Genomic DNA, 16950 nt, shown 5'->3' with positions numbered 1-16950 from the left:
GTGAGAATCTAGTACACCAGAGGTTTGAGTTTTATCTTGTCTTAAAGATTTATTTTTATTTTATATACATAAATGTTTACATATATGTATGTGCATGTGAGCGCGCACTCGTGTGTGTGTGTGTGTGTGTGTGTGTGTGTGTGTGTATGCACACCATGTGCTTATCTAATGACCAGAGAGGCCATAAGAGAGTTTATGATACCCAGGACCTGGAGACATTAATAATTTTGTGCCACCAAGTGGGTACTGAGAATTGAATCCAGGTTTTCTGCAAATCAGTCAGCGTTCTGAACCACTGAGCCATGCCTCCAGCCCTGGTTTATTTTAACTTAGAGATTCATACTTTATCTGAAGACAGCAAAATTACTTACTTTCTATGGGAGCTAATTGACTGACTTCACCCCATTAATGACCTTCACCTCCTCTCATCACTAATATTATATATTATCCTGATACTTAACAATTTGTTTCATCAATAAACACAAATAAGAGCCACATGCCTTATGCCAAGAAGTGATAAGAATAAGAAATTTAGGTCTAGGGAGATACCTTAGGGTCTAGGGGAAAGTGTTTGTCATGCAAAACTGAGGGATGGAGTTCAGATCCCCAGCACCCACATAAACGGCAGGTGAAGGTGGGGTTCACCTGTCAGTCCAACATTCACAAGGTGGGAGATGGAATCCCCAGAGCAGTTTAGCTAGCAAGAGTAGTCAAATCAAAGAGCTCTGGGCTCAAGGGAGAGGCCTGGCCTCAATACAGAAAGTGGAGTACACTTGATAAAAGACACCTAATGTCCGCTGTGGTTCCTATATTCTTGTGCACATATGTGCATCATACTTACACACACACACACACACACACACACACACACACACACACACACACACTCCACACCTAGGAACACATATACCCAAGCATGCCACACACAACCACACACACACACACACACACACACACACACACACACACACACACAAAAGAAAATAAGAGATTTTTAAAAGCATAATTCATGTTCTTATGGAGCAGAAAGTCTATATCATGGGAAAACATTTATGAGGACTTGTGCAGCAGAGTTATACTGAAGGAAGTGTGATGGGAGATGTCTGAGCAAGAAAGAAGAGTGAAGAACCCAGGAGACCTTGTGGAAATGACGGTGGAGCCAAGGTGGTGATGCAAACACCCTACAGACTGCAAAGTTACTTATTAGCATCACACATTTGTGTCCACTTCTGTACATAACCATTGGATGCCTTTAGCTTTGGTTAATCTTATTAATATGAATATAGTTCACAGTTTTACGATGGGATGATAATTTGAACTGAAAGGCATGTCATCTATAAAATATCTATCTTTGCCATGAAAATGATTAAGGGCTTAGAAGGTCCATGTCAGTTGTCATGTAAAAAGAAATGCATATATTGTGTTTCTTTTAAATTAGAAACCTTGTAGTCTACATACTCATATAGAACAATAACATAGATAAGCTTATTTAGGTATATGATCATATTCTCAGTACCTTTTCTACTTCATAAAATGACACTTTTATGAAGTCATAACACAAGTATATAGTTATGGTTGCATTTGTAAATGTAAAATAATCATTTGCGTTTGTATACACATGCACACCCTTTTATGTTCTTTTGTGAAGGAGCATATTGTACAGGATGCTTCACGCTAACACACTCTTTCGTATCCACCAGTGTAGCAGGTACAGGTACTCTCTCATGTTTAGCCAGTTCTTGAGTTATGCCGTTGTACACGTGGAGCTTTTGTTTGAGAGCTTTACTAATTTTGAGCATTGAGTCTCAAGCCATATAAAGATACTCTGCTTATCTTTCTTGGTTTGTTTTTTTTTTCAGATTTCTATAGTGATTGACGGCACAAAGAAGGTGATAGAATTTATGTTCCGCGGAGCTGAGGGAGATCTGTTGAACTACGTTTTTAAGAATCGAGAACTCCGCCCTCTCTTCGATCGTCAGTGGCATAAACTTGGCATTGGTGTGCAATCCCGAGTCCTTTCTCTCTATATGGATTGTCATTTAATTGCAAGTCGGCACACGGAAGAGAAGGACTCTGTGGATTTTCATGGGAAGACAGTTATCGCCGCGCGAGCTTCGGATGGCAAGCCTGTGGACGTAAGTCTAATAGTAACGCTCACAGGGTGCTTCCATCATCCCTAAGTTAAAACAAAATATCTTATTCAGAGTGGCTTCCTGGGTCCGTAAATGTGACTCCATAGGTAGCCAGCTTACATAGCCTGCATGGCACCTGAGACTTGAACTCCAGTACCACCCAAACCAGGCATGGTGGTTCATGATGTGCCCCCAATCACAGACTACAAAGGTATAGACAAGGGGATGAGAAGCTCAGTTCAGGATCATTCTTAGTCACATTGTGAGTATAATGTCAGCATGGCTACATAAGACCCAGTATAAGAAAGAAAGAGAAAAAATAAAGGAAGTAAGGAAGGACATAGGGAGGAAGGAAAAAAGGAAGGAAGGAAAGAAAGAAAAAAGAAAGGAAGGAAAGAAGGAAGAAAAGAAGGAAGGGAGAGAAGGAAGGAGGGAGGAAGGAAGGGAGAGAGGGATGGAAGGAGGAACCCATTTCTTCCTTTAATGATTACACACTCTAAAGACCTTCCTCTCATCAATGTTTATAATGTCATTAAATATCCGAAGAATAGTTATTCCCAACTCTATTTTCACAAATAATTATATTCTATAATTTTTTTCAACCTCATTTTTCAGTCAGCAAATTTAAAATAAATGTGTCATTCCTTTAAACCCTAGATGGCTGAGAGTAACTTTGAGCAAAAAAATTGAAAATAGGAGACAAAGACAGTATAAACTTGGCCAAACTTTTGTGTTTTAAGTAAAAATTGGAAAAAGACATACTTTAAATGGTTCCAGACTATCTGATGTTTTCATTCAAGAACAATAGGTAATTCATTCAAGCAATTCTACTTACTGCATTTTGCACAACTTATAATGTCTTTTTAGAGTTCCTTTGCACAGAAAAACAGCCATTAAATCTATCAGTGGCTCATTTGGATGAGCAGACAGCTAGGAAAACTCAGATGAAAGGCCCTTTAAAAATTACATATTGAAGCTAAGATGATATAGATTTACTGATTTACTGTCGATTTTCTTGCAAAAGAAGGCCTGTAATCTTTAAAGGGAGAGATCTGCCTACATTTAATAGCTAAATATTTTCTTATGGGTAAAATGATAAGGAAGTCTCCAAAAATCTGAATGCAGATGACCAGGAATAAATGCCAGAGGTGTAAACACAAAGTGCTGAGAGTGAAATTATATTTCAGAAATAAAAGTTCGGGAGGATGTTATTTCTTAATATCTGTTGGGAAGGAAAAACGTATAGATACAGATACATATTCCGGAAATATGATTTTTGTTTTTGTTTTTGTTTATCAAGATAGAGTTTCTCCGTGTCGCTTTGGAGTCTGTCCTGGAGCTCTCTCTGTAGACCAGGCTGGCCTCAAACTCACAGAGATCTGCCTGCCTCTACCTCCAGAGTGCTGGGATTAAAGGCCTGTGCCATAACTACCTGGCCAGGAAATATAATTTTTAAAGCATTTTTCTCTTAGAGACTATGCATGAGCAGATCTGAAAGACAAGACTGTCAGGCTCTGTGATGAGGAAATGAAGAACAGGTGGAGCAGAACAGCCTGTGGTTGGTTTAGTGCTATTGAATAAGGATCACTCAGGTAGTCCAGACTGTTCTGGAAAACCACATATAACTCAAGTTAGCCTTGAGATAACCCTCACCTTGCATCAAAGTCACCACTTTGAGTATTTCAGGCAGGTGTTACAGGGTTCAGCTTTTGAACCTTGCTCAGGATGGCACTAATAAGACAATCCATAGACCTTAGGCAGATTTCATTAAGCATAGGTGAAAACTAAATATCTTCTGTTTACTTAATTAGGAATGGCACATTTACTTCATACCACAAATAGGACGTTTGGACCTAAAGAGAAAGCCTTTTCCATTCCATGTTAACACCTTTGTCTACCTTCCTGCAAAGTTTTACTTTTAAATGTCATTTCCTACAGTAGTATATGGTAGCACATAGCAATATATCTCTAATTAAATGTTTGTCTCTATTGCCTCCTTAATTCAACGTTTCATTTTTATTGCTTGAGACAATTAACTCCTTTCCTGTCTGAAGATCTTCCTGTGTAGCTGATGGGTTCTCAAATGATCCTTAAAGTAATGAATCATAACTTAAAATTGAACCCTATAAATGTGTATCCATCACTTGCATTAACTTTCTTTTCTTTCTATTTGAATTGCTATAGCTCATAATGCCTAGATTTGATTATCAACACCAACGATGCATATTACTACTTCCTTTTTACAGATTGAACTACACCAGCTCATAATCGCCTGCAATTCTGACTTCCTAGCTAAGGAATCATGCTGTGACCTAGCAGCTAATAAGGTAGGCTAATTTTCATACCGGGTAAAACACCGACAAACGTTCGTTACCTTTCAACGTAAGGTCTGCAGATTCTGTGTGTAGGGCAGTATGAAGTATCTCAGCTGAATCTGGATGGATAACTTATTTCCAATAGGGAGCCCTTCCAAGTACCTGCCCAAACTTCAACCACCATGTTGTACATTGCAATTTGATGGTGATTTGTTCTCACTCTAAACTTAGCATAGCTCAAGGAGGACTAACATCTTCCCCCAAACCTTTCACCCTTGTTTCATCTGAGACCCCGCTGATTGGAGGTGCTACCCCATTAAAGTCAAGTCTCTTCTGCATTAATTGGACTCACACTTTCAGTTACGTCAGCCTGTCTTGTATAGTTTTGCTTTGTGACACATGTTGTTCTTTTCTTCTTTTCCCTGCCATTGCCCAATCCGCTTTTACTTCATGCCTGGCTTTCACAGCATCAAGCCAACTGCCTTTCTAACACACCTTCTTTTTCTTGGCGATATCACCAGAATGAATCTCTAAATCACTGGATTATATGTTTATTTGTTTTCCTACAGTAGATATTTGCTTTTAACCATGGATCTAGTAGACACTGAACTAAGGAAAAAGATATACTGACATGAACAGAGTCCCTGTGTGGTCATCTTTTTCTCAGTGTCCTAAATGATTCCCTGTTGGCAACAACATATCAGCCCAGTAGAGTGGTCTCCCTTGTTAAATAGTCTTGACTTCCTTGTATAACCATTGTTCCTACATCCATGTTCTTCCTTCCAAGAAAAAAGGCAGTGCTTCCTGTGTCTCTAGTGCACTAGTCCCCCATACCATTGCATATTATGGATATAATAATTGTTTTTAATTGATTGAAGTACAAATTAGACAGAGATGGAGGAGTTACTTTCAAATTCTTTCATATCTAGCACATTGTTAGCAAAAGATTGTCGAAGTATGATTACTTTGTTTTCCGAACTGCTTTGATAAAATATAATGACCACGGGAGAAAGACTGTTTTTTTAGCTTATGATTCTAAAGGAAGAGTTCATAATGGTGGTGGGGAAGGTAGGCCTGGCAGGAAGCTGAGAGATCACCTCTTCAGCCTCAAACACAAGGCAGAGAAAATGAACTGGAAGTAGAACAAGGCTAGGAAGTCTCAGGGTCCTGGCAGCGACTTCCTTCCTCCAAGGAAATGGCAGCCCTCAGACAGTACCACATCCGGGGACCAAGTGTTGAACTATTCGAGCCCTTGGGGGTCATTTCTACTGAAAATCAATGGAACCTCTTTGTTTACTGATTTGTCCACTACGAAGTTGTGAGAAGGGAATAAGTTCCCCAAATTTCTACACTTGCTAAGAAGTCTACATGAAATTTTAATCAGGGATTTTTAATTCAAGAATTCACATAACTTCTCTCACACAGTTTGAGTAGCAGTGTGAAAATCTAGCCAAATAAATCCAGTCTTTCAAATATTTTGCCTTGCTTATATAACTTGGCTGTATGAAGCACATCTCAAACTCAGTTTATGGATCTAATTCCAAGCAAAGTGAAAGTCTGCCAAATATCTTTCTATAAATATCTAAAAAGATAACTTGAATGCCAATCTACAGACTTGAAATACCAAGGCTGCCTGAGCCTATACCTTTAATCATGAAATCCAAAAGTTTTTTTTAAGTGGTTATGATTGTATTTTATTAGGGTTCTTAAAATAACCATCTTCTGCCATTTAAAAGTAATATAGTTATGTTTTAATATCTGTAAATGTAATATTCGTGACCAATATTCATTGCCTATGTTAACTATGGTGCTATAAAAATGGTTTAAATATGTATAGGTGAAGAATTGGATAAAGTAACTTAGTAGCTAAAGTCAGACTTGACTTCCCAATTGTTAACAGTTCTTGTTAGTTTTATACTGCTAACCTTAAAATTAAATAAAAATAAATAATGTTTATAAGGATTATTTGGAAATTGGTTTTGTAGTTGAAAATACGTTAGAAATTCATACCAACTATATAAGAACAACCAAACACAGTAGTTCTCATGTGGATAATTATTTGTGGTGAGGACATCACCATCCACTGTGTAGTTAATAATAAATAACAATCTGACACATTTCATAGACACTTAAATAAGATAATCATACAAAAGTCATTTAGACACACTTGGTGAACTTTTGATCATAACTGTCTTCTTTGCTTCTTATTTTTGAAAAATGTTTTAAAGGGGGCCAGAGAAATGACTCAGTGGTTAAGAGCATTTGTTATAGAACCATGTGACCAGAGTTCAAAACCTATCACTAGAACAAACTCCACACGACTGATGATGTAAGGGGAAAACTGCTTAGAAAATAATGAGTTTTGGGGGGGGGAGAATAATCTGTCTTAGCGGTGTTCTTGTTTCATCTGAATATAATTTATAAGATTTTGGATTTAAAAATTTGTTAGGATACCCAATGATCACCCAATCTAGAGGCAAAGAGCATGAAATCCCTAGGGCAAAACACAGGAATCTGGTCCCAGTGTCTCGGGTGCTGTTTGTTACAGGTTTTATTGTTATCAAAAGTACTAGAGTTCTATCTATTAAAAAACAATTTATGAATTCTTATTTTAGAAAGTAAATACAGGAAGTAAATAAATATCAGACACAAGGACAAAAATAGATATCCACCATGGTCTCACACCACAGAAGAAAACCCCCAAGAATCATTCATAGTCATAACACGTTTTCCCATACATATGTAATCTGCAGTACACAAAGCAGCTGGTATGTTCTTCCACTGTTGTTTTCAGTTTACCGAAGCTGCAAATAAAGAATTAAGCCCAAGGACCAGGGTGGTGTCAGGTGTCCAAGAGAGCCATTCTCCTTACAATCACCTTGCTAATCAATTTTCCTCTATATTATAAAGTATTTATTTATTTACATATGTGGATGTGATGCGTGTGCATGCATGTGTATGTTGGCATGTGGATATATGCTATGGGTGCAGGTGCAGAAGAGCAGAAGAGAGCATCAGAGGCTAGAATAACAGCTGGGGCTAAGTCCACAGTTATAGGTGGTGAGAACTGACCTTGGCTTCTCTGCTAAAGAAGTCTTAATTGCTCTTAAGACTCTTAATTGCTCTCTCTCTTGCCCCTTAACTAAATTGGGATGGAGGGAAAGATTTTCTCTCTTTATAACCAAACTTTACTTTATGTTGTTCAGCATGCTCTAAACTCACAAGATTTGGTATCCTCCACTTTTATAACTTTAAAGGATATTAGAGTAGAACAGAGTATACTCATGATTAACTAATTATGATCTTTGTATGTGAAAAGAAGTAACTTCCAGCTTTATATACAATTATAGCCAGCTTCTTGTGGTAATTATACTTTATCAATTAAATGTATATGCTTTTAAACCTTTGTTTGCCAGATACTTTTTACATTTTGCTTGTGTAAAGTCTTATATTAATATTTTAAATGTACAATATTACTATACTTACAATAAGACCAACTAACATGACTAAAATTTTCCCCAAAATAATCAGTTTTCCTATATTCTTCATGTGTTGTCAGTGTGGGTAAACATAACATGATGGGCCTGCTTGTTGGGGTTTCTGGCTGCCCGATTCTCCAGCCATTTAGTCCCAAAGAATCACACAGAAGGTCTACATAAGTTATAAACTGATTGGCCCGTTATCATAGGTTTCTTGTTAACTCTTATAACTTATATTAAGCCATTATTCTTATCTATGTTAGCCACATGGCTCAGTACATTTTTCAGCAGGGTAGGTTATATCCTGCTTCTTTGGTGTCTGGACAGTACTGCAAGGAATGGGCTTCCTCCTTCCCAGAATTCTTTCATTGTCATTTTCCCAACTCTACTTCCTGTCTGGTTGTCCTGCTCATGCTTCCTGCCTGGCTACTGGCCAATCAGCATTAATTTAAAACATAATTGACAGGATACAGAATTGTCCCACACCAGGTAAATATACTTGAGGATTTGTGATAGAGCAAAAGCTTAGTAATTTTTCATATCTGGATGACAGTGTTTGATTAATAAGAAGGAAGTATGGCTGTCAAATAGCTATCTCTGGTTCGATACTACTAGCATCAAGAACTAACACCATTCTCTAAATTCTCTTTGGGGATTTTAGTGTCCTGAGCAAGACAACCTTGGAAGTACCACTCCATCATGGGTGACCACTCACACTGGTGAGATGTCTTTATATCTGCCGGGAAAGCAGGAACTTAAAGACCCGTGCCAGTGCATTCCAATCAAGGTATGCTAGCCTTCATATATACACAACAAAAGGTTACTTCTCACAGTGGTCTGGACTCCTTGACTGAGGCCTGTGGTCCTCAGAAGGTACCTTTTCTTTAGTACTGGTGAAATCAAATATCAAAAATAATACAACTACCAAAGTACATCAGAAAAAGAAATCTAAGTTTCACTTATTGGATTTTGCCTTCCCTTTTTGAAATATTATTATCATCATCATTTTTTCTTACATCCTGACCACAGTTTCTCTCCCTCCTCTCTTTCCAGCTCCCTCTGTTTCCCCCATCCACTTCTCTTCAGAAAAGGGCAGGCCTCCCATGGATATCAACCAAAAATGACATATCAAGTTGCAGTGACATTAGGCACCTCCCCTCATATTAAGGTTGGACAAGGAGACCAAGTATGAGGAAAGCAGTCCCAAAAGCCAACAAAAGAGTCAGAGACAGCACCTACCCCCACTGTCAGGAGTCCCACAAGAAGATGAAGCTACACAACTGTCACATATATGCAGAGGCCCTAGGTCAGATCTATGGTGGGCTCCCTGGTTGTTGAATAAGCATCTATGAGTTCCTATGAGGCCAAGTTAGTTGATTCTGTGGGGTTTCTGTGGTGTCCATGATGCCTCTGGCTCAACATCCTTTCTCCCCCTCTTCCATGGGGTTTCCCCAGCTCTGCCTCATGTTTGACTGTGGGTGTTTTTTAATTCCTTTTTAATGTGTGAAAGTGACATTTAACAGAAAAAATGAAGAGAAAAAGCACTGTATGACAAGGAATATGAAGTATGTAAAAATGTTAGGAGTCCTGAGTACACAGCACATGCTAGGAACAGGCTACAGTTTGGGAATTTGGTGCTGGAGGAAAAGTGTCTGATCTTCAACAAAGACATAGAAAAACACTCTGTATAGTAACTTCTCCTTTCCTGTCTGATGATATTTGTGCAACAACTACACATATTTAACTAAGTGCCTTTCTTCTATTAATTGATTGTCTCTGTTGGTCATATTCAATTTATTAACTTCATCTAAACCTATATGGTTCTTTAATCAATGATGCTGTGCCCATGGACCTTCACAAGCATTCTTTTTGTGTTCATAGACGTTGATTAGGTGTGTTCTAAAAAGAGGCCATTGGAGAACTAAATAGTGGAAGGTAAATACAATAAGTGATAGGTAGGTTGATAGGTAGGTAGACAATATATAAATGATAATAGAGAGATGATAGATAGATAGATAGATGATAGATAGATAGTAGATATATAGAAGATAGATAGATGGTAGATAGTAGATAGATAGATAGATAGATAGATAGATAGATAGATAGATAGATAGATAATAGAAAAACAGACAGGAAGATTTGACTTTAGAACAATGAAACAGAATGATTTTGACATGGGCATTTATCTTTTTCCCCCTCAGGAGGAAGCAGGCTCACCAACTCTGGGTTCCCTTGGACCAAAAGGGAACAAAGGAGAACCGGTAATGTGTGCACAACTAATTCTCTTGGGATAAAGGGATTTGTTCAGATGTAACTTAAGGTTTTTCTACCTCATAATCTCCATGAACACATTTCACAAAGGTTTTCAAAAACTCAACTGAGATGAAGATCTCTGTAAACCAGAGTCCTGTCAGCATTTGAGTCTGCTTCTGAGATCATGGTAGGAAATTCGGAGAAGCTTAGAACCACGAGTCTGTACCTCTACGTTCTAAACAACACAGTAAAGCAGGCGTGTGTCCCAGCTGCCTGCTACCCTTCCTCATTGTTCTTTTCTTCAGACATCTGAGAATCATACCCTCCTTGTACATTGATAGGTCCCTACTGAGCAGGATCCAATGGCGAACCTTCACTAGGTAGCTGTGGGAAGCTTGTTACTGCAGGTTTTAGGGGCAATAAAGAGTAGGATAAGCTGCTTCCTGGGATGTCGCTCTGGGAAGAAGATGGCGAATATCTATGTTAGATGCCATATGAGAATTTTAAGAGTCCTAAGAAAACTACCCAGAGAGACTGGAAAGAACTGAACAAGGCGTATGCTGCAAGCTCCTGACCTGTCAGTAGGCGAGAACCCATCGTCAAAATTTGTCTTCCCTTGGACAAGCTCAACTTCTCTGTAATGTTTTCTGATTTTTTGAGTGTGTCTTCTAGCTAATCATATAAGTTAATTTATACTATGGTCAGGTGACTGTCCTTTCTTCTCAAAGGGAAAATAGACTTCAATTCCTCACTTGGAAATTCATGATTATTTACATACTCTAGTTGAGCTTTTTTTTCGGAAGGAGGTTAATGCCTGACAGAGCCTCAGGACTTCCACAGAGTACGTGGAATGTCTCTCCATCATACTTTTCATGACATAGTCTATCATTACAGTGGGTGCTGGAGAGGATATTTCTGAAGTGAAAGGGGACTGATTATTTCAGTTACAAATCTTGGGCTCCTAGGCTTTTGGTATCATTATATGAAAGTTCAAAATAATTAAACACATTATGTAAAGACGACTTAAATCAACTTGAGCACTCAAATCATTCCAGACAGTAAATATACGTATTTACTGTTCACCGTGTGCAAACGCTGAGGCCAATGCTTTTGATGCTCTTGCATTTAACTCTCATACAAGTTTTCATGTTGGGAATTAGTATTGCCATTTTACTGATGGAAAGACTGAGGGTTAGTGAGGCTTAATTATTGCCGAAACAGCATAGGTTGAGGCTGAGAACTGAGTCCAGGTCTGCCGAGTCCATTTTCCTTCCCTTGACTGATCTCTGTTTTGAAGGCGACTCCCTTTTCTGAAATGTACCTCGGTATTATGTGTGTTCTGTCATTGGGGTATTCTCTACTCTGTACTATTTTATCCTTATCAACTTGCTCAGAGTGTCAGTCTAGTATTTGTACCATCGTCTTTCAACTAGGGGGACTATGCATTGTAAACGGCCTGCAGAGGTAATAAAGTGAACTCCGTGGAGAAAGATCCAGGGATCAGTCCAACTCTTCTTTGCTGAAAGGTTTGAACTTGGCTACGCCTCTCGGGCTCTTGACGTTTCATTTTCTTAACTGAAAGGCAAGTGTTCTGAGAATTGGAACAATTAACATTAAAAAAAAAAAACTGTCCGTTAATTCCTCCCTCAGGTACCTCGAGCAGTTTTATTTTGCGTCCAGGTTACTTTAGTTGCTCCCAAGAGTCGCACAGGGTCCAGATTCATTCCGCTTCCAGTGGAGCTAAATACAGTATCAGCTTAGGTTGCTTTCTCTGTAGCCAGTTTCGTGCAGCTTAGAGACCCTACTTAGTGGCGAGCATCGCCCTGGTATTTATAGAAACACTCAGTCTTTGACCGCGTTCTCGTCCCAGGGTCTGCGTCCATGGCGGTGCCAACTCTGCTTCTAACTTCACTTTCATTTAGTTGTGAGAGGGATTTAACGCTTGTGGAAAAGAACTACCACCAGCAGGGTGTTTCTTCACGTCTATAATCTAAGGTTTAACATTTATTTTAGGTAATTCTGATGAGCCCGTGCAAAATAAAAATAATAAGCAAGTCACTGTTATTTTATTCGATGGTATAGCTGATATACTTTACAAAGATTTGACTCTAATGAAGAAATTGTCAGTCTTTTAAATTTCAAAATTTTAAACCAAACTCTAGTTAAATATTTCAGATAGAATGCTCCTGTTGCTTTATAATAAAAATACTGTATCTGACTTTTGGTTTGTGGCCTGTGAGAGTAACCTTTATTGGCTGAATCATTATTTTCAAATGGGATTTTTTTATATTTAAACAAGAAACTGATTTATGATTATGGAATTAGGCATATTCTGAACAGTATTAAGCAGAATTTGCATACTAGTTTCAATTTATATCTCCCCCAATATGATATTGTACTAAATTAAATTATTCGCATGCAAATTCTATTGTTGTAAGATAGACGCGCACTTAGACGTCTGGCAAAGTGACAGCAGGAATTATTCTTCGAGAGGACCCTGAACAAAGTGGCGCTCAACCAAGGTGGCTTCTTTTCCTCTGTGGAGACAGAAGCAAACTAATACACTGTGTAGCACTGTTTTGTGAAATGTATTTTTGGAGAATGGATTCATTTGGACTTTAAGAATGAAGAATTACAACATTTAATTATATATATATATTTTTTACAAATTACCCTTATCAGCCAGTGCAGACATGAATAGGCGTTCCTCACCTTATACATAGAGCCTTCCTGTCAAATATCACAAATCAGTAACTGTCTGCATCACATATGCCGCTCACCTGAAATTCTGCTTACGTTTGGTAAACTGACTGTTGTTGGTTCATAGGGAAATGTTCCATTCTATAGTAAATACCTGGCTACTTTTGGTAAGCTTATGTAGATAGGCAAGTGAGTTAAAGGAGTGGATGAGTTTCCAGAAGAAATAAACACAGGAATGCATAGAATCACAATGCACAACTGCTGTTCCCCCCACATACCTCCCCACATCCACACACACACACACACACACACACACACTCCCACACACATTCACGCACCCACACACATGCACATACCCTTGCACATACAGACACATTTTGTCCTTCTTGTCTAAAGTGGGAAATTTTGGTAAGGTGAACAGTGGCTGAGCGTCTCGCATCTCCAGTTCGGGAGCCACACATGCTTTCACTGCTGCATACTGTGTACAAAAATTTGCTTTACTTCTTACTCCTCTTATGTGCCAGTACATTGTCCATTGTTTGAGGGAGATATCTATAGTTTTTAAAAATAAGATTATTTTCCAATAATGTCTATTTTACTTATGCGATAGTAAAAATATAACTAAAATAGAACCTAAATGATGCTAACGTAATATTTGTTTTCTAAATGATTAACTTTTACCTAAGGAGGAGCAATCTGTTTATTTATTTATTTATTTATTTATTTATTTATTTATTTTGAGGCAGTCTCACCTTGCAGTCCTGACTGGCTTGGAACTCACTAGGTAGACCAACCTGGCCTCAAACTCAAATCCTCACGCTTCTCTCTCCTGAGTGTGGGGCTAAAAGGTGTGCATCACCAGCCAAGCAGGAGGAAAGAGTTATTAAATTTCTTTGTTCCTTCTAGAGTACGAAGAACATAGATCCTAGTCCTCAGTGTGCACTTGACACTGGGCAAGCAGAGTTACACTTCCCGGAATGGGTTCCAGTACAACACTCTTTCTCCGCTATCACATGGAGATCATACTTGGACCCACTTTTGGTTTATCTTAGTGATGAGATTGGAAGTTCATGGAAGAGGCAGCTTCATGATTAGCACCAGTGTTTGATAACTAGAAGATATATTTCAAACATACAGTCTGCTGATGTTCTTGCTCCAAATCCTGGCTTAAAATGAGACCAAATTAGAACTCACTTAAGGAAATGTATCTTATTCAAAATTTATTTAGCAATAGTGTTAAAATAAAACTCAAATTATCATCTGTGTCTTTGGCTTCTTTGACAAAAAAAATGTGATGTTTCCAAACCAGTGAACTCCTTCAAAATAATTACATATAGAATTACAAACTTGTATCACGTCGATAAAAATAGTCACATGCAGTAAATACTATGTGCTAAACACTGCCAAGAGCCTCCTTTAAATTAACTCATTCGATACTTAAAGACATGTTAGTTCAGAGTTGTTGTTAGTTTTTTGATTTAGAATCTAATATATAAAGAGAATTAGACCTTCCTTAAGCTTCATAACTTGTAAGAAGTGGAGTTAGAAGGTGATGCTCTGCCCACAGTAGCTTTCCTGCTGTGACATCATCTGGATGTGGCCAAAGACCCAGATTTCCTTTCGCACTCAGTTTGACTTAGAGTGCAAATCCATTTGCCTTGCAGCTTAGGGAGTGGATTGTGACGTTGGCTCTCTAAATTCTGTTCCAGAGAGTGCTGTGTCCCCATCCTTAAGTCTGTGAACATCTTTAACCTTAGATCCTCTAGCTCCACCACCTGCAGAAGATTGTATTCGTCTCCTGAGAATTACTGAAAACAAGTTTACTCACCCAATGTGAGGATTTTGCAGTTTTACGCACAGAAATAAGAATTATAAAACTATGATGGTTTGATTTTGCTCATTTTCCAAATTCAAAACTAGAATTGAAATATTTCCAATGTGTACAGAGGTGATTCTAAAGATCTGTAGTCTGGACTCCGTGGACAGTAGCCCACTCGTGACTACTCTCTGGGTTGACCTGAACATCAAGCATAAAACATACTACCTTTTATACCTTTTACCAAATATGCTCTTGATGCACATGCATGCACACAGAGGCACATGAACATATACATACAGAGTACTCACCAACAAAGACATTAAACTTAATACCATGACTCCAATAAAATAGCCTGTAATGGTAAAAAGCCATATTCTTTAAGATACTGAAGAATTACACCTAATAACACAATGAGTCAGTTGCTAATTTGCCCGTCATAATAAGCTGCTGAACTACCCTCATTATACCGGACTTTCGATGGCAGATCTTTTTCTATAACCTCTGGGTCCCCAGTCATTGCACTGGGATGAGCACAAACAAGGCTGATCCATAGTTAATTGTCTCTGCATCTCTTTTCTGCTGGGAAACGAAATGATGGTGATGTTTGGATCTCGACTTTCCCTAAAAAGGCATTTGTGAGAATATTGCAGCTCCAGGAAACAAAGGCAGATGCTGGTTCAGTTTATGTACGTGCAGACGAGTCCTGTAGCTGTTGTGAATCCTAATGAGTTCTGCGCTAGCCTGGTCCAGATGTGGTGTTAATGCCTCGGAGACTAAAAACCTTATAGGCGTTTAGTGAAAATAATTTTTGTTTAAGCCATTTGGCTTCCTCTCTGCATTTCTAGTTTCACTTAATTTTTCCGTAGACAATCAGAATTAAGCACATTTCCACAGTTTCTCCCTAAGTCAAGAAAAAATTAATATGTATTTGCACGTAGCGATTTATTATAGAAACTGAAACATCTAAATAAGAACACACAACTTTATCCAATGAGAAAAAAAGAACTTTTTAAGATTATAGTGTAATTACATTTCTTCCCATTCCTCCCTCCAAATGCTCTCATATGCCCCTCCTTGCTCTCTGTAAATTCATGGCCTCCTTTTAAATTATTGTTCCATGAATATATGTGTATATATTCTGATATATTCCTAAATGTAACCTGCTCAGTCTGTGTGGTGTCACTTGCGTTCATGTTTTCACGGCCAGGCATTTGGTCTTGGATGACTTGGGGAAGATCATTTCTCTTGCTCTCAACATTCGTTAGTTGCTTTCAATTCTTTGTGTAGGGGCGGAGCCTCACGAGTTTTCCCTGTCTAGTTTGGCATGTCTATTGGTCATCTTTGTTCAGCTCATGTTGAACAATAGGATGTTTTGTCAAGGCTGATGAAATAAATGTAAATTTTATGTGAACAAAAATACCATTTTTACATTTATATCAAGTATTACCAATCAAAAATATGCTGTTTGTAAGAAAAATAATCTCAATGTGATTATGTTTCACCTTTCTATTAAAACTAATAATAACTTTTAGTGTTATCGATTTCTTATGTAATCAACTCTTATTTTGCAAAGAAATCATCTTATCTACCTGTATTTTTAAAAATATATTTAATAATGAAAATTCTATCAAACCCAGACATAGCATTGGAATTCTTATAATAACCAATATTTATAGAAAGTGACCACAAAAATTATCATTTCACTGCTGTATTTTCTAGTTTCACTGGCTAAAGTTCCAAGGCTAAAACTTTATTGGTGAAAAACTCCGGCTTTGATGTGGACTGTCTGGTCGCTGTGCTGTCAGGAGGTGTATGCTGATACGATCCATCACTGCAATGAGCAGAACTGTGAGGAAAGAGCTAGCTAGTAGCGGAATAGGCAGAAGAAGCCTGCTCCCTGTGCAGCTGACTTTCTTCCTTAATGGTTTCTCATTCCCTTCTAATGCTTTCCACTCACATCCCAAGTAGAGCAGTTGGCAGAGACCGCAACAGATGGAGGACGAGCTCAACACATGCAGCGTAGCTGGCTCCCAAGCACTTGACCTTTATTTACCAAACAGTTAGCCAGATTTCCGAAACCCAGTCTGCTAATGTCCCTTTTGGTTTAACGTGCAGTTGGTATCTAGTGCATAAATATTACATCGCTTAGCTAGCTAGCTAGTTATCTTATTCTTTGCGTAGATTGCCTTTACACTGAACAGTGAACATTTAGGAAATATCTGCAATGGTTTAAGACATCTTTGTGACTTTAA

At 38.2% G+C, this 16950-nt stretch overlaps 1 protein-coding gene across 1 annotated transcript in view; it reads left to right on the top strand.

The window, feature by feature from the left end:
• Positions 1 to 16950, top strand: part of Col19a1 (collagen type XIX alpha 1 chain) — a 324015-nt gene that overhangs the window by 46267 nt on the left and 260798 nt on the right. The window contains exons 5-8 of the mRNA XM_087898047.1: positions 1860 to 2135; positions 4379 to 4459; positions 8588 to 8713; positions 10128 to 10187. Coding sequence (XP_087754173.1) covers positions 1860 to 2135; positions 4379 to 4459; positions 8588 to 8713; positions 10128 to 10187 — 543 coding nt within the window. The remainder of the gene's footprint in view (positions 1 to 1859; positions 2136 to 4378; positions 4460 to 8587; positions 8714 to 10127; positions 10188 to 16950) is intronic.

Source organism: Myodes glareolus, chromosome 18 (genome assembly GCF_982192425.1).
Source record: "Myodes glareolus chromosome 18, mMyoGla1.1, whole genome shotgun sequence".
NCBI lineage: Eukaryota > Metazoa > Chordata > Mammalia > Rodentia > Cricetidae > Myodes > Myodes glareolus.
Note: the sequence above shows the minus strand (reverse complement) of the source record. Positions and strands in the feature narration are given on the sequence as shown.